At 35.0% G+C, this 19,861-nt stretch overlaps 1 protein-coding gene across 1 annotated transcript in view; it reads right to left on the reverse strand.

Moving 5' to 3' along the window:
• The window catches only part of LOC148946187 (uncharacterized), a 221,695-nt gene that overhangs the window by 21,439 nt on the left and 180,395 nt on the right, over nt 1-19,861 (reverse strand). The window contains exon 12 of the mRNA XM_089097628.1: nt 16,616-16,877. Within this exon, the coding sequence (XP_088953754.1) occupies nt 16,616-16,877 (262 nt within the window). The remainder of the gene's footprint in view (nt 1-16,615; nt 16,878-19,861) is intronic.

Genomic DNA, 19,861 nt, shown 5'->3' on the forward strand with positions numbered 1-19,861 from the left:
ATCCTAGCAGAATATCTGCATAAAAAGAAACTGAAGGCTAATGTATCGAAAAGCCAAATATTGATATTTAACAAAAAGCAACCAGAGCTACCCCCCAAGTTTTATTTGGAAGGTCAAATTTTAAAAATAGAAGAGAAAGCAACATATTTGGGCTTTACAGTAACTCGAAATGGTAAATGGACACGACATATATCAGCAACTACAACAAAAGGGAAAAATGCACTTTTCGGTATTTACAGAAGCAACGTTACAACAGGAGTAAGCGATCTCAGCCTTCATAAGCATATATTTATCACAAAAGTTTTACCCATACTGCATTACGGGGCAGAAATTTGGGGCTACCAGACTGCCCAAGGATTAGAAACTCTACAACTACAATGCTACAGGCATGCATATGGGCTGCATAAAACAACTCACTCTCTAGTATTGAAAGGTGACCTAGGCATCTACAGTTTAAAAATACGAAGAAAGATACAGATGATCAAGTTTTGGCTCAAAATCCTGAATTTACCCAAGGAAAGACTTATTTTTGCTGCTTATAAAGATCTTCTCACCCAAAAAAGTAAAACCACTTGGACAGCACAGATCAGAAAAATATTACAGGAAACAGGCTTTTCAAACGCGTGGAATGGAGGACAGGGACCACTGGACCAAGAAAACTTCATAAAGGAATTCCAAGCAAGATTGCACGACCAGGAAATTTAACTTTGGTGGACAGCTTTAGATATGTCGAATGGTCTTACTTTGTATAGAGATATAAAGCGGATTTATGGACAGGAGACATATTTGAAGTTGAGATTACCTAGTAAGTATATGAAAACGTGGATTCAGCTTCGGGCCAATTGTCTACCAATACAAGGAAAAGAAGTTTGGAAAAATAGAGAAGGTCCGGAAACGCAGCGTACTTGTCTAAAATGTGGTGAGATTGGTTTTGGGGTGGGTCATTTCCTCCTGCGATGCCGGCGGCTTTCTCATATAAGGGGAGAAATTTTGAAAGAGGGTAATGATTGGCTACTTCGGAGGATTTTAAGTTCAGATTCACCACAAACAGTAGTAAGTGTGGTAAATTTTGCATTGAAAGGTGTGAATGTTGATTAAGAGGATAGGGATTTTAGTATGTCTTCATTTTATTTATCATTTTTCTTTTCTTTTTGTTTTGTATATGGCTGTAAAAAAGCTTTAATAATACATTATTATTATTATTATTATTATTATAGGGGTTTTATAGAAAGCGTTGTCGTAGAAACTTCAAAAAGGGCTCATTCGATTGGAAATTGAGAGGACTAGTGCCCTTTTATTAGTCGACAGTGATCGGAGGGCAAATGCCTCCCCCCACGCCCATCATTTCCCCAAACACTTCCAATCAAATCTTGAGAATATCTTGAGATATCCTTTTTGTTCAACGAAGTTGAAAGGTCCGGAAATTATGTCTTTGAGGATGATAACCCCCCCCCAGCCCTCAGGGCACGGGTTGTAACTTATGCCCTGGGGACATATAAGATTTTTATAGAAAGCGTGGCCGTATATACTTCGGAGGGGGCTCATTAGATTGGTAATCACAAGCTCTAGTGCCCTTTTTAAAAGTCAAAGTGACCAGAGGATAGCTACCCCCCCCCTCCCACACACACGTCATATGTCCCGAAATGTATCTAATAAAAATTTCGAGACATCCATTTTATTCAAAATAGTCCAAATACCACGTAACAAGGCTTTTGGGGTTGAAACAAACCCCCAGAGCCTGGGGGCAAGGGTTGTAAGTTATGCCCTGCTGGTATTTAAGGTTTTTATGGAAGGGAGGGTTGTATAAACTTTATAGGAGTCTCATTTGGTTGAAAATTGGAATTTCTAGTTCCGTTTTAAGAGTCAAAAGAGACGGAGGGAAGTTAGCCCCCCCCCGACTACCCCACTTCATCAAACGAATCTGATTAAATTGTTAAGTAGCGGTTTTGCTCAAAATAGTCTAAAGAACATATAACAAAGCCTCTAGTGTTGACACAACCCCGCATTGCCCTGGGGACAGGGTTGTAAATCATACCCTTGGAGCATACAATTTCCTATGGAATGGGTGGTTGTATAAACTTTAGATATGGCTCATTTGATTTGAAATTGGAAGATATAATGCCCTTTTTAAGAGTCAAAGTGATTTGAGGGCAAAAACCACCGCCACCCCCCTCCACGCTCATCATTTCACCTATCAAAATTTGGAGATAACAATTTTCTTCCTCGTAATTGAAAGGTCTGAAAATTATGTCTGTGAGGAAGACAACTCTCCCCTACAGCTCTCAGGACAAGGGTTGTAAGTTATGCCCTGGGGGCCTATAGGGTTCTTATACAAAGGGTGGTCGTATATGCTGTGGAGTCGACTCATTGGATTATTAACCAAAAGTTATAATGCCCTTTTTAAAGTCAAAGTAATCAGAGCGCAGATCCCTCCCCCCACCAGCAACACAAACACGCCGTGTTTTCCTGCGATGCATCTAATAGAAATGAGACAGTCCTTTTATTTAAAATTAATAAAAAAAATTTCCACAAAATAAATCGTTCAAAAAAAGTAAAGAACTCAACTAAACCAAAAATGAATGAAAATAGAATCAAATAATCTAACAAGCATACAACTACCACAAATCAGTATCAATAAATAAAGGAAACCCAAAACAAACAGACAATAAAATAAATAACAGGGTCAAACTCAAAACGAGCAGAAATTAATATGAGTAGGCTTCTAAGACCCTATGCTTTCTAAAAGCCAGAATATAATTTGTACTTTACTAAAAAAAATTCAAACTAATTTACTGAAAAAAAAATGTATATTGTCAGTTTAATACACATATGCTGATTTATTCCTTTGAATCTTAATTAATTTTTGATTTCTTAAAGTTATGAAAATGAAAACATTTAAAAGAATTTTTTTTTGAAAATTAAACAATTAAGGCTACACATATGAAGGTGAAAAGTTGTTATTTAAGCAAAATTTAAACATTTAAAAGAATTTGAAAATGAGAACATTTAAAAAATACATTGTGCCAATATTGTTGTTTACTTAGGCAGCGCTATTGCACTGCCTATGATAGTCCAATGATCATACAACAAGGCTTTTGGAGTTGATGCAAACGACCAGAGCCTGAAGGTGAGGGTTGTAAGTTAAGCCCCTGTGGAATTTAAGGTTCTTTGGAATAGATGGTTTTATAAACTTTAGAGGTGGCTAGCTCATTTGATTGAAATTGGAAGTTCTAGTACCCTTTTAAGAGTCAATTGCGATGGATTTCACCTCTTTTCACCAAATACATCTGATTGAAACTATGCGATGGCGATTCTCTTTAAAATAGTCCAAAGAACAAAAAACAACGCCTCCAGGGTTGACACGACCCCCCAGAGCCCTGGAGCAAGGGATTTAAGTTACACCCGGGGGGCATGTAAGGTTTTTATGGAATGCATGTAAAGGTATGCATGTTTGACTTCTACTTTCCCAAAATACGAAGGGCATTAAGATGATTCTTCCAGGGAATGTTGAGGGGAGTGTCGAACTAAATCATAACATGTTATGTGTAAATTCGTTGTTCAAAGGGTGTAACTCAGGAATGGCTGAGTATATTAATTTGGAATTTTTAGGAAATGATAAGGAAGATGATCAATTGACCAAAAAGGTAGTATTTGCGCGCTACTACTGCTACAACTACTGCTGCTTCTACTGATACTACAAGTACTATTACTACTACCATTACTATCACTGCAACTACTACTTCTGTAATGAGAAGTAATAAGGGTGAGATATTGAAAAAAAAAATATCTGACGAAACATTAAGGGGAAAGTTGAACTAAATCAATACATACTATGTCTATACAGATTGATGATGCGGGCACATCATCAATGTTTTTGGAACGGCTTATCATATCAAAGGGAAACTTCAGGGGCATCATGAGTGGGATGTTCAGTTGACCAAAAGGCAAAATGTACCTGCTACAACTGGTATTAATACTGCTTCTACTACTGTTACTACTAATAATTATACACTATTACCGTTACTACTGTAGGGCTACCACTACTACCACTGCTACTGTGATACTAGTTGAATTGAGGCTGCACATATAAAGGTGAAAAGTTGTCAGAATATTGAAGGAAAATTTGAACTAAATCAAAACACACTAAGCGCATGCAGATTGTCAAAAGGGCGTATCTCAAGAATTGATTAGGGTATTAAGTTGAAACTTTCGGAGAATACTTAAATGGGAAGATCAATTGACAAAAAAGTAATATATATATATCACTACTAACACTAATACCACTGCTACTTTTACTTATGCTACTACTGCTACTACACTTCTCCAACTACTACTTCAATTGCAACAACTTGTAAGGCTTAGGGCACGATATGCAAACTTTTCGAGCTCCTTTTTCTTGATGAGTTAAGACAGAAATGTTACGTTCCCCCATATCAGCTCGGTTTTCAGGCTATTCTTGGCTGTTCTCATGCTCTTACTGCAGTTTTTACTGCCCCCGCCGACGCTGAATCTTTGAGAGAAAGTATGATCCTCACCGGACATGACGTTAAACGTGCGTTCAATTCCTTAATTCATTCGTCCATGCTTCTTCATATGGCAAGACGACGCGTAAACCCATCAGTTATCCGTGTTCTCAGGAATTTATAAAGAAATCTAAGAGTGCGTTTAAAACTTCCATCCTGTTTTCCCCTGCAATAGGTTCTTCATCAATCCCAATATAATTGCATTAATTCTCGTGTGAGGCAAAACTCTTCGAATGCCTCGAATATGCTTGTGATTCCTCAGCACCCCATCCTCGTTAAGAAAGGGACTACACAGGGAGCTATCACTTCCCCAACCCTGTTCAATAATAGTGTCCTGGATGCTCAGGCAAAGTGTCTTCCTTCGTGCATTCTTGGGAGAATCGATATGTCTCTTATTTGTTATGCTGATGACATCTTGAATCTCAGCCGTACGATCCAGCGCATTGAGCAGAATTTCAAAATCCTCAAAGATGAATATTCGAAAATCGGGCTGTATCTTTTAATCCTCAGAAATCTGAAGTTGTCCTTTTCAATTGGCGAAATCCCTCTACTTCCCTTCCAAATCTGGACAGCTCTCTTGTTAAACCCGCAGACCATATTACATACCTGGGCCTTCCAATTGGCACATCTATAGGCCACACACGTCGTTTGCTGATTTCTCATGTTGAGCGTAAAATTAGCATTTCTTACGCTGTAATCCTAAAAAGAAAGCTACGTTTTAACCGTTACCGTCTAGCATCCATGTACAACGCCACAGCCCTTCCACATCTGCTTTACATTGCTCCTTTCTGGAAGTTATTTACCGTTACAGATAAAAAGCACCTACGATCAATCTTCTTCGGATTTGCTAAATATCTTCTACATTTGCCTCCTTGGACAAGAAACCGTAAAATTATTCATTTGCATAAGCTAGCTGACCCTAATATTAGCATTAATAAATCTCTATCCCGTTTTCAAAGTAAGTTTAATCATCCAAGGTCACCAGTTTTTTCACAATAGTTTGTTTGTATTAATGTAATGTATGTAAGCGATGTTCAACCAGTGGCAGATCCAGAGGGGGGGGGGCAGGGCCCCCCCCCTAGCGTAATCCAAAGTAGTGTAATTTACTTAGTTAACTCAAGTTTGCGTTAATTAAACTTGCTCCTAACGCAAGTTTACCGGTTCAACCTTTTTTGCCTCCCCCCCTAAAAAAAATCCTGGATTCACCCCTTTGTTCAACTAATCAAAATGCAATATGCACATGGTACTAACGCTATTATTACAGCTACTACTACTAATATTAATACGAAACTAACACTGTAACTACTTCTACTACCATCAAAACGGTCGTGATGATAAAACTATTAAGGCTAAGTATATGAAGGTAAAATTTGAGAGAACATTGATGACAAATTCGAACTCATAAAAGACACTATTTGCATTTAGACTGTCAAAATAAAGTATATTCAGAATTGATTTGTGTATTAAGTTGAAACTCTCAGAGAATACTTAAAGGGGAAGATCAATTGACCAAAAAGCAATATGTGCACACTATTACTAATACTACTGCTGCTGCAACATTTAATAGTTCTACTACTGCTGTTACTGTTGCTCCGACTACTACTTCTATCGCAACTTCTTGTAAGATTAACAACATTAAGATTAAAATTTCAAGAAGTATATGAATATATACTGCTCAAAGTATATATATGAATATATACTTTGATAGCCTGTATAAATATACAGGCTATCAAAAGAGCAAATCGAAAATATCATAGCAATGGCTAATTGTATAAACATGAGTAATTATACTACTGCTGTGACTATTATTAGAGCTATACCTAAGGGTATGAAGGTTAATTTTCATAGAATATTTCTGAAAATTTCTATTGTACGGATGACAATCCGCCATCTGTATGCATGTTATCAAAAGAGCAAATCAGCAATATCTTAGGCGCGCCTTCTTGTGTGAAATTAAAACTTACAACACTTGTTGTGGGAATATTAAACTAGCCAAAAAACAATATTTTCATCACAATAAGGGCACACTATTTCTACTCCTACAGCTACTACTACTGCTACTATTAATATTACTGCTACTACTACTACTGCTATTACTATAACTACTGGTGCTACTACTACTACTAATAAACCTAAGATTAAGGCAAAAATGTTGGGCAATATTGTAACTGTATTGAAATAAATCGAAACACAGTATGCCCACATAGGTTGTCAAGAGGACGTATCAGCAATGCTTCAGGACAGGTTGATGGTATTAAGTTAAAAGTTTTATGCTGTGTTGAAGGGGATTTGGAAAAAAAGGTTTTATGTGCATACTGCTACTAATGCTACCACAATTATTATTACTACAAAAGCTAAGGGTATTAAGGTGAAGCTTTCAATGAATATTTAGGCGGATGCTGAACTAAATCGAAACGAGCTATGATCATGTAGATTGTCAATAGGGTGAAAAAGCAATATCACAATAAAAGCTTAAATCATTAAGTTAGATGTTTCAGGGTAACTTGTGACGGATTTTGAACTAGCGAGAAGGCACTATATATATGGTTCTGATACTGCGTCTACGGCGACTTCAACTACTTGCGCTTAAGGACACTGAGGCTAAACGTTTAGGAAGAGTTTCAATTAAACGAAAAAATTATACGCATGCAAGTTAAAAGGGCTATACTACAACAAATTTGATTGTAAATTCATAGTTCTAGTGCCCTTTTTAAGAGTCAAAAATGATTGGAGCGCAATCAACCCTCGAACCATCTCTTCTTTAGCTCAGAATTTTCACAACACTTCCAATTGAAATTTAAGATAGCCATTTTGTCCAGCATAGCTGAACGGTCTTGTAACTGTATCTCTAGGGCTATTGCGTAGGTGAGCCACCACAGTTATGCAATTTGCCCATTATGTTTAAAAACTAAATATTGCCTTAAGATTAAATCAAATGCAATGTGTTAATGCTAATTGCCGAAATGGCATCTCAATAGTATCCCATGAACGACTCAGGGCATTATGTTCAAACTTTCGGGGCTACTTCAAACTTTAGAGTGTTAGTGTATCCAAGCTGTCAAAGAGCATTGGTAGATTTTTTTTTTGCGAAAGGTATCAATATTTTTTTATGTCAACTAGACGAGGTATATAACTAAATTAAGCATTACTATGTGTGTCCAGATTTTTAAAAGGTGTATGTTGTTAAAAATTTTTGTAAAATTTCTCCAGCATACAAATAGCAGGCCAAACTATAAATTCTTAAAGAAAAACCCGAAAAGATTTAAACCATTATTTTCTTTTTCCCTGAAAAGACTATGTCAATATAAAACGAGCAGAGATTAATTAAAAACTTTTTCCACAAAATATGTTTTTAAAAGAAAAGTAAAGAACTCCATTAAACCAAAAATTAGCAAAAAACTAAAAATGAGCATATGTGTATAAAACTTGCAATGCACATTCATTTGTATTTTTTTTCAGTAGATTGCAAATTATGTTCTGGCTTTCGGAAGGCATATGGGTTTTCAGTCCAACTCCTGTTAATTTCTGCTTGTTTTGAGTTTTACTCGGTTATTTATTGTAATTTCTGTTCGTTTTGGGTTTCATTTATTTATCGATGCTGATTTGTGGTAGTTTTACGCTTGGTAAATTATTTGATTGTAGGCTATGTCGTAAATATAGGAAAGTCATTATTTAATATCTCGAGATCTTTAGCCAACAATTTTTACCCTATGACGCAATAAGATTGCTTTATTAATGATTTAACGACTTAAGGTTAAAAATGAGGAAGCTGCTGATCAACCCAGATAAAAATATTTTATAGAAGTCTGGAAAGTCAGTATTGTGTGTCTTATTTCATGGCCGGAGGTGTCGGGCTGAAACTTTTAGGGGTGTTGAAGCAGTATAAGGAAAACCAGTATAATAAGAAGGACCATGGAAAGGGGAGAGGGTGAGTCAAGGAGAGACACATATCAATACTGTTTGGATACAGAGTACGTGACCTATTTTTGTTTTTATTAGATGATGATAAAACAGCCAATATCTTTCTTTTTTGTATCCATTTTTTTTTTACTGCAGAATTTTTAAAGAAAATTTTTTAACTTTCAGTAGAAATTTCTTCTTCCTATAAACGGAAACTGATTTTTCAGGTTAAAAAAATTAAAAGCTAAAAAATTAAAAGCCATTTTTCCAATAATAAATTTTTCTGTAGCTACAAATTTTTGTACAGAAACTGTCTTGGAACTTTAAAACGTAGTGTTTATATACTAACCACAAATTTTTTTTTCCACCATAAAAACACTGCAACTACAATTTGTTGCCTTTGTAACTGTGAATTTTTAAAGACGCTTTTTAGAAGTTTAAAATGTAAAGATTTCTTCTAACTTTCTTCCAGCTGAAATTATAATTTTTTGTAACTATAATTTTTTTTTTTAAAGAATTGTTAGGACTTTAAAATCTAATGCATATGCATTGACTTTAGAAAAATTTTCTTCTACCTTCAAATAATTCCAGCAATCAAAATTTTTTTTTTAACTAGAAGTCCTTTAAAGAAGCTGTTTGGAAGTTTAAATGTAACTTATTGCAGCGACAACTTTCGTTTGTATATCTAGAATTTGTCAAAGAAATTTTTGGAATTTTACAATATAAACTGTTTACACTAGATTCTACCTTCTACCTTCGAAAAAAATGGAAGCGCATCAACACAATCATAAGAAGCAGTCTGCTACTATATGTAATTTACTCCATTTATTCGACTTGATAAGCATTTTATCTGCTCTATTTGAGGTAATTAGTAGAATCTTAAGATATACCTTACAATTTTATCATAATTTACATTATTTATTGAAGGAAATTAGCGTCATCACAGGGCATCTTTGGCTAATTTGCACTAACTACAGGACAAGTTTTTCTTCAACTATGTATTGTTAATTAGGACAATTTGTATGCTACATTTTAGCAGGTGGGAGCTTTCTTGTGCAATTATTCAATGCTCGGAATGATTTATATGCTATGTTAGAGTGGATCAACCCGATCATAAGATAATTTCTGCCATTATATGTAATTTGCTGTATTCGACCGAGTGGCTAATTTGAACTACTAACAGGACTGGCCATCCCAAATGTAACAATTGCTTGATAGAAAAATTAAAAGGTATTAGTTGTTCAAATAATAATATAAATCCGAATATTTCAGATCCACATCCGGAATTTCTGATCAATAAAAACAGAAGAAAAGGAAAAAAGAGGAAAAACTGGCTTAAACCAATTAATGTATGCAGAAAAGATGATAATCAGTGTAAACGCGTTAAAAAATTAAGCAAAAGTACAAACAAAAGAAACTCACATCTGATCAACTGTAGTCTTTGCTTTTAAAATAAATACGATGTAATAACCACAAGACATAATGACGGATGACAGCTATATACTATTGTTTATGTCCAAGTCGTGTTCTAATATAAAATTCTAACACAATTAAATAACCTTTATATTAAGAAATTTTACGCGTAACCTAGTTTAAACTAATTAAAATCAGAACAGGTTAAGGCATTTCAATGCCATTGTCTTTGAAAAATCTAATTGTAGGAAGAGTAAGATATGACTCATTCGTAAGGCACACGCGCCATTTAAACACTAAGCACAACAGAGAGGATCACTCAGCAAAAACTAAACAGACTCCAACCAATCCTACCCAGAACTTAAAGAAATAAGTAGAGGGAAATCAAAAACTATTTTACCGTTTTTTAAAGAGGTCAAGCAAGTTACATTGTTGAGCTGAGTCAAGTTTCATGCTTCACATGAAATGAATAACCGTAATAGTACTGAAATCTGACTTTACAGATGGGGGAAGAGAAATTTTAATTTGATTTTAATTTGATGTTACGAAGATGATAATTAGTTTGTTTAGCGATAAAAACAGCAAAATAATAAGAGGATTAGGGAAATAACGCCCATGGTGAGAAATAGCAAAACATAAAGATGAAGCAACATACAGTGATTCAAGATCAAGTTATTGTAAAACCACCAAATGATAAGCTTTGTCAATGAGGTTTCTTCCTTTGCTATAAACCGTGTGAGGTGATTTTAACACAGAAGGATAAGCTGAAATTCCTGTTATTGGACGACAAAAAACATAGAACTGGAATAAGCAGTAGAAAAGTACTGTCTAAGTCGAACGAGGAAAAGAATTCTTAATGTATATGTTCTCTCTGAAAAAAGCAACTTTATGACAAGTCAGTAGCTATAGCTTACTTGGAAAAGACAAGACAATTATACAATTGGATTTATTAGTCTCAGGTCAATCCATTAAGTGGGTCTGAATTATGATACTACTTAGAATTTGCCTTGAAGAAAGATTTAAACATATTTAACTAACTAGAAAATCGTCCTTTTTTCAAGACTTTAAACCGATATTAAATGCATGTTCAATCTAAGAAACCAAGCACACCAGACTTCAAAATTATAGTTCAGTGGATGGATAATGCTAAATTGCTGCTTTCTCTGTTATGTTAAAACGGTTGGACAGTAAAAAAACAAGATACCAAAACCTGCCCCTTAGAATGTGCAATGATATCATGGTTTGACCAATAGCTGCAACCTAACAAAGAACGAACCACAGCTCATAGTATCGGAAAATTAAAAACCTCTATTTGATTTTTAAATCAAAAGACTGTCTAGTGAGACTAAGTTGTCATTTGTAGCTGATTTGGGAGGGGTAACCATTATTTCGATTAGTCTTAGCATTAATTTCATTCTGAAGATAAATTTAGGGGAATTCCGAAAAACAGCTTTATACCCCTTGGAAATGGCGTCAAATTGAAACAATAAGTACATCCTTGGAATCACCAGTACCAAAATGCCATACAGACCCCACCCCTGAACTTGGAAAACTAGAGAAATCGCAATTATGCATGGGTTTTCTAGACAGGCTTAAAATTAAATTTAGGCAAATTCAATCCAGCCTAATTGAATCATATTAATGTATTCGTATCGTATTTACATATTCCAAACATTAAAGCCCTGCAAAGTCTGTGTCAGGAGCATTTGGGATGTTGGCTCTGGACCCAAGTCTCATGCCCCTCAATCTTACGTCGTAATTGATATAAAATGATGCACAGATTTAATTTAGACGATGCAAAAAAAGAGTCTTAAAAAATTAAAATAAAGGTGCTTGTACTACGTTCCATTTATTATATTAGTATTAGTATTAGAGCATTAGTATTAGAGTAGTATTAGATATTAGTATTAACATTCTTTCAGGTAGTTAAATAAGAAAAAGCAAGTTTTTCAACTAAAAGTAAGGAGCAACATTAAAACTTAAAACGAACAGAAATGATTACTTTCAAAAGTTTTTCAGTACTTTTAAAACATTTTCTTATTGTTCTAATTAAACGATGTTTGTGTTTCAGAATTCGTTTTTAAAGAACTGGGACAAAAGTGACACTTTAGCGTAAAGAGCGAGTCGGCGAGGAGAGGCAATCCCCTTCATATACGTAATAATATCTGTTCGTTTTAAGTTCTAATGTTGCTCCTTACTTTTAGTGGAAAAAATTCGTTTTTTTTTTATTTAATTTCTGATCGTATTTTAAATAACACCAGAAAATTTGGCCCCACCTCCACGAAAAAATCCCCATCCTCACAGAAATATCCTCTGGACAATTAAATCCTGGTGAAAATTTACCCCGGAAAATTACCCGTAACATCTCCACGGGTAAAATTGAGCCGGTAAAGAGAAAGCTAGACAATAAAAACAATTCAAATAGGAGTTCTGGCAAATTCCTCCAGTGTAAAATTTTCCTTGAAAAGTTCACCCCTGGGAACTTTTCTCCCCATGAAAAATTCTTCCCCGTGCGAAATCCCTCCAGAAGAAAATTCGTCCTCCCCTCCCCACCCGAAAAATGTACGCATACTTCATAATAACATATACTATGCGTAAGCAATGGGCAAATTTTACAACTTAAAGACCTATCCCCAGGAGCTCTGGGGGTTATATTATCTCCAGAGGCATAGTAATTAGGCCTTTCAACTACGCTGAATGAAATGGTTATTTCAATATTTTGATCCGACAATTTTGGGGAAAAAGGGACGTGTGAGGGTGCCTATTTTCCCCTCAATCTTTTTGGTAACTTAAAAAGGGCGCTAGAAACTTAATTTCAGCTCGAATGAGCTCTCTCCCGATAATCTAGGATCATTGGATTGATATGATCACCCCTGAGAAAAAGAAAGAAAAATAAATAAATACTCTTCCGGGATCTTTCTTCTAGCAAAAAATACAAAATTCCACATTTTTGCAGAAAAGAGCTTGAAACCTCGACAATAGGTTTCTCTGATACGCTGAATCTTATGGTGTGATTTTTCATTAGGATTCTTTGACTTTTATGGGGTGTTTCCCTCCTTTTTCAAAAATCATGCAAATTTTCTTAGGCTCTTAGCGTTTGATTGGTAACACTAAACTTAATAAAACTTATGTATTTGGAATCGGCATAATAAACCGATTCTTTTGATAAATCTATAGGTTTTAAAATTACATTTTTTAGAATTTCGGTTACTACTGAGCCGCGTCACTCCTTACTTACAGTTCGTGATCACGAATTTTTTAATGCAATTTCTGTTGAAAGAGCTTGCTTCGGAAACACTGACAAGATTACGCATGTTGTTAAAATATCATCATGTATTACTAATGAAACTATCCTTTTCCAAGTCAGCAATATGTTTTTTATCTGCCACTTAACCGGTTCATCAAAGCAGACTTTAGGAATTTTTTGGATTAAGTGAGATATGTATCAATATAGTTGAGTGAATATAGGTTAATTTTGCGTACGTTTTCTTTCTTTTTTGTACAAATAGAAACTTCACGTTCTATTTAGTATTAAATAAAAAAGATTTATTTTTTTTAGCTAAAAGTAAGGAGCGACATTAAAACTTAAAACGAACAGAAATTATTCTGTATATGAAAGGGGCTGTCCCCTCCTCAACGCCTTCGCTCTTTACGCTAACGTTTTTTATTGTTTTAAAAATAAAGTTGTGAGACAGAGTCAAACTTTAGCGTAAAGAGCGAGGCTTTGAGGAGGGACAGCCCCTTTCATATACAGAATAATTTCTGTTCGTTTTAAGTTTTAATGTCGCTCCTTACCTTCAGTTAAAAAAAATTGTTTGTTTTTTTTATTTAATTTCTCAACGTTTTTGGATTAATGCAGCTTTTATTTTGGCTCACCGTACATGAACAATTAAAACAAAATTTGCAAATTAATTTTACTTTTTTTTTAGCTAAATGGCTTTCTCGAAATTTTGATCTGGCGTAACTGACGAACTAATTTACGTAACGAACTATTCGTATATTAGAGCTAGGGGGCGTAATATTTTAGAACTATTCGTATATTACATATTCGTATATTTTTATTACGTATATCAGAGGGTTCACCCCCTAGTCAATACCTTGCTTTTTACGCTAAAGTTCAAATTTTGTTCCAATTGTTTAAGAATGACCCCTTAATCACAAAGGCCGTTAATTAGAATAAATAGCTCTAATGAAAGTACAAAAAAAAACTTTAGCGTAAAGAGTGAGGTAATGACAAGGGGGCGACCCCAATCATATACATAACAATATCTGTTTGTTTTAAGTTTTGATGTTGCTCCTTACTTTCAGTTGGAAAAATTGTTTTTTTTTTTATTTCATTTCTGATCGTTTCTTTTTAAATAATGCTGGAAAATCTAGCGCCCCCTTCCTAGCATTGTCCCTTCACCCATGAAAACTTCCTCCATGGAAAGATCCTCCCACGTAACCCCCGACCTCCCCCAAACTACCAGAAAAAATCCCTTTGAAAACTTCTGTATACATCCCAATAACCAATACTATATGTAAACATTGGACGAAGTTCATAACTCGCTGACCTTCCCCCGAGGACTGTGGGGGATTAAGTCATCCTCAAAGACATAGTTATTGTATTTTTTGATCAAGCTGAACAAAATAACAATCTCAAAATTTTGATCGGGTGACTTTTGGAAAAAAAATACAAAATTCCACATTTTTGCAGACAAGGCGCAACTTTTGATGGGTAAGACTAAACTCGATGAAACTTATGTATTTGAAATCAACCTAAAAAAACTGATCCTTTTCATGTATCTATTGGTATAAAAATTCCATTTTTTAGAGTTTCGGTTACTATTGAGCCGGGTCACTCCTTACTTATAGCTCGTTACCACGAACTGTTTGATTTAATTTTCTGGAGTATTTAAGATTATTGTGAAACATTATAACAGCTTCAAATTTCATTGTAACAATTTCAGTTCCGGTTAAAGTAGTCCTAATTTCTAAAGCATGAAATAATTCTAAGCACTTTGCTTAGAAACAAGATATTTTTGTTTTTTCGAAGTTCCTTATTTTTCAAACATTATAGATTTTTTAAACAGCATTAAAAGAGTATTATCTTTAACCTGGACCTAATTAATTTAACCTAGGCTATGCCGAAGACTTAAACCCAGGACATAAATAATTTTACACAGCAGTTTCCTTGAACTATGTTTGTAATTACATAATCGTCACATCCGATTTGTTTTAAAACAGCAACTATAATTTATCAGATGTAAAATTCTTTCTTCTTTTCTGTTTTTCTGTAATTTCTGTATGTTTTGTTCATCTTTTTACATTGTTTCTAGTATGTGTTAACATACTAGAAAGTATGTGTTAGACATACCTGTTTTCAGTCTGTTTTTGTTTTCTCTCTATTGATAAAGGCATCCGGGTATGAAGTCAAAACATCTGGACTTTCAATAGTATTGTATAAGGTTTCTTTTTTTTAGTGTTCACTGTCTAAATTATAAGATTCATCCGTTATTATACTTACACTTCATTTTGATTATAAATGAAAAGGAAGCATGGCCTAAGAAATCATATTAAATCTTACCACCTGTATAGATATTTGGTCCCTAAAACTTACCAAAATCGTTCAGACAGATACAAGGGGGAATAAGTTTATGTTCTTTTTATTTAATTACCATAATTATTAAAATAAAATCAATGGCTATCTTAAATATGAAAGAGAGCAGGATCCCTATTTAGCCCCCCCCCCCCCTTTTTACGCTGCAGTTAAATTTTTAATAACAATGCTAGAAAAATAATTTTCATGAAAAGTCCACAAAAATAGCTCTTAATAAGACATTTCACTGTGAATTCCATTTTGTTCAAATCAACCTTTTTTCAAACCGTCAGATTAATTTTTTCGATCAACCCTTAAAAAGAGCAATACAGACAAAGAAACTATTTAAGAGCACAGATAAACCTTTTCATGTTATGTCATATAACTTCGTTAACTTTTAGGTCAATACAGTCAGAAGAATACTCCCTAGAATTATGAATAAATGGACTAAAAAGGATAAAAGACTTCTCTGTCAACGGTGAAACGAAGAATCGTTTCTTCCAAAACTGTACATCTAAACATCAAAGAAGTCGTGACGTTTCTTGCACTTAATGGTCTGGTATATTAGATTCAAAAAACTATATTGTAGCTGCCTTTGAAGTATCTCTAATAGTTAGTGTCATATCTAAAGTTTGTATCTGACATAGAAAAAATTCTGAAGCGATAGCCGATAAATATTTGCTAAGCGTTTCTCAAAGAGAGGATGAACAAGGTAATGCTTGTTTAATAGTACTTTTGTTCACCACAGTTTTTATCCTCCTGATCTAAAATACTCTGCTGATCCTTTCCTTGGAAGGAGCTTAGCTAACAGTTTTTGGAATTTTTTCAGAAACTTATGAATGAGTTCTGCGCCAGTATTATTGGGCGCAATTTGGTTTGTTGTTGTTGTTGTTTTTTTTTTAACAAAGAACATAAATTTGCTGTAAAAAACATGGCGTCGTTGGGAATTCCACGGCTTCCTGCTAACTGTGAAGACAACTCTAGCGAAAGAGCTAAGACAGCCCACTGAATATTTAATAAATCCAATAAATGTTTGCAATGTAACTTTATCACTTATAGTAATAAAATTAAATAAAATTAAAAATATGCAAAATTTGTCGTTAAAAATATCTTGCAATAAAGTTTCTTTTTAGTTTTATAATCACATGTTATTAAAGCTGCAGTGCTTGGCTATATACATGAAACACCAGCATATTAATACCTTTGAAGTTGTCCTTCGTAACTTCCACATGCATAGATCCCTTTTTTCTTCTCACCTTGAAGCTCTAAATAATCAAAGGTGCAGTTGTCGCTAGGCTCAACATCAAAGGACGTAAATGTAACCAAGAGCCGTGAATCGGACGGTCCTGTGATTTCTACTTCGTGATGAAAGTTTGCCGGGTAGTTGTGAGGAAAGTTTGGTGAGGCTATCCTTCCCTTTTCAGCCTCAATTAGCGTTTTGAAAATTCTGCGTGCGTTAGATTCTAAAAATAGAAAAATTAAGCAAATGTAAAAACCAAAAGAAGCTTCTGGATAGCAGCGCCATACTTTAAATGTTTAATTAGAACAGTTTCAAACTATATGAAGGTTAAAATAGAATTATACCCTTAGAAACAACTGATACGTTTTAAATATACTTTTTGGACTTAGATTTCATTTAAGTTAAAACTAAATTCGAATTCAGATTCCAGCCCTATTTTCAGAATTAAATCTGATTTAATTCAAGGGCAAATACTGGAGGACAAGTCTGAAGTATTTTCTTTTCTGGATCCAATGGGCTAAGATCTGTTTTCTTTTCTTTAACTTTTTTCATCTTATTTTTGCCATGAAGGAGAATCAAACAGTTCGTGGTAACGAACTGTAAGTAAGGAGCGACCCGGCTCAATGGTAACTGAAACTCTAGATACATCAAAAGAATCAGATTTTAATGCTGATTTCAAATATATAATTTTCATCAAGTTTAGTGCTACCTATCAAAAGTTACGCGCCTGAGAAAATTTGGCTGATTTTCAAAAAAGGGGGAAAGACCCCCTAAAGTTATAGAACCTTAATGAAAATCACACCATCATATTCAGCGTATCAGAGAACCCTACTGTAGAGGTTTCAAACTCCCATCTACAAAAATGTGGAATTTTGCATTTTTTGCCAGAAGAAAGATCACGGATGCGTGTTTATTTGTTTTTTTGTTGTTTTTTTTCCCAGGGGTGATGTATCGACCCAGTGGTCCTAGAATATCGTGGGAGGACTCATTGGAACGGAAATTAAAAGTTCTAGTGCCCTTTTTAAGGGACCAAAAAAATGGAGGGCAACTAGGCCCCCTCCCACGCTCATTTTTTTCCAAAGTCACCCGATCAAAATTTTGAGATAGCCATTTTGTTCAGCAGGGTCGAAAATATGATAACTATGTCTCTTAGGATGACTTAATCCCCCGAAGTCCCCGGGGGGAGGGATAAAAGTTATGAACTTTACCCAATGTTAACATATAGTATTGGTTATTGGGAAGTATACAGAAGTTTTCAGGAGGGTTTTTCTGGTAGTGGGGGGGGGGGTTGGGGGTTATGTTGTGGGATCTGTCCATGAAGGAAGTTTTCATGGGGAAAGGGAAATTGCCATGAAGGGGAAGCCGGACTTGCCAGCATTATTTATTGGCTATTGGGAAGTATACAGACATTTTCAGGAAGGATTTTTTTCTGGAGGGTGGGGCTGGAGGAGGGGGTTACTCGGGAGATGAAAGGGGCTGTCCCCTCCTCAATGCCTCGCTCTTTACGCTAAAGTTTGACTCTGTCTCACAACTTTATTTTTTAAAAAAATAAAAAACTTTAGCGTAAAGAGCGAGGCATTGGGGAGGGGACAGCCCCTTTCATATACGGAATAATTTCTGTACGTTTTAAGTTTTAATGTCGCTCCTTACTTTCAGTTTAAAAAACTTGTTTTTTTTGTTTAATCAAGTAAAAAGCGACCTTTGTCAGCTAAATGTAAAACTCGGAACACCAGAATTTGGAAACCAACATATATATTTTAAAAAATCTCTATTTTAAGCTGATTCGAAATACGTAGCATCATTTATCATAAATTCACCCACCTAAAGTTATTACCATAAGAAAGTTTGAATAAATTTTTAATTGAGGGGGAAACAGCCATAAACAGCAGTAAGATGTAGCCTACATTGAATTTTGACTATCAAATTCAATATATCTTAAGAACCCGAGAGCAAAGATCGTTATCTGCAAAACCCAAAATCTTATGTATTTTTCTAGTGGGGGTTTGGATCCGCGTTTATTTGAGTTTTCCTCCGAGGGTGACTGCTTCGACTAAGTGGGCTTACATAGCCATTAAAGGGCTCGTTTGAAGGAAAATTCAAAGTTCGAATGTCCTTTTCAAGTAATTCATTAAAAAAAGTTTTCAGAAAAAGGAAGTTACTAACTGAAAAGTTAAGAGCAATATTAAATCCCAAGATGAGCAGAAATGTGGTGATACAATAATTTAAACTTAATATGAACAGAAGCTGTTTTCATTTAAATGTAGAATCACACCAAACATTAGAATTACAAATAAGTGAATTCTAAAACGAAGAGATTACTACAAATTGGAGAAAGTCTACGGCCTCATAAGCCTTCAAAGGGCCAACATATCATTTGTACTTAATTGAAAACCACTTGTATTTCCAGCACTGTATTTTCATTCGCCACAATATCAACAACAGCACAGAATCATAGGCAACGCCATAGCGCTGCAATGTAGCAGTGGACACAAAGTATTATTTGTTTTTTCTTTTCACTAGGGCATTTCGTATGACAGACGTTGTCATAGAAACATCGGAAGGGGCTAATTAGATTGGAAATTGAAAGTTCTACTACCCATTTTAGAGCCAAAACTGATTTGAGGGCAGTCACCCTCCCTCCCACGCCCCGTTTTTCCCAAAGAAATTCAATTAAAATTTTGAGATATCCCTTTTGTTCAGCATAGCTGAAGAATCCAATAGCTGTGTCTCTGGGGATGCCGACCAACCCCCTCCCCCAGCGCTCGGGAAAAGAACTGTAAGCTATGCAGCTCACTCAATGTTTACATATAGTATTTCTTATCGGGAAAGAGTTATGTTACCGGGAATGTTTGACCTTTGGGGTCCAAAAAGGGCGAATGCATTCGGGCAAAGCATTCAGGGAATGTTGAGGGGACTGTTAAACTAAATCAAACACACTATGCCTGTACAGGTTATGAGAAGGGTGTATCTCAGGAACGGCTTTGGTTATCCAGCTGAAACTTTCAGGGAAATACGAAGTGATAACCAATTGACCAAAGGCAATACGTACACGCCACTGCTACTACTAATACTACTGCTACAACTAGCTCCACCACTACTATTACTGCTACTACCACTACATCTTCTGTGACTACTACTAAGGCTGCGGATTTCAAGGTGAAAATTTCAGAAAATGTCGAGGGGAAAATTTAAACTAAATCAAAACAT

Source organism: Artemia sp. Qi Xiang Cuo, chromosome 12, assembly GCF_049724085.1.
Source record: "Artemia sp. Qi Xiang Cuo chromosome 12, ASM4972408v1, whole genome shotgun sequence".
Lineage (NCBI taxonomy): Eukaryota > Metazoa > Arthropoda > Branchiopoda > Anostraca > Artemiidae > Artemia > Artemia sp. Qi Xiang Cuo.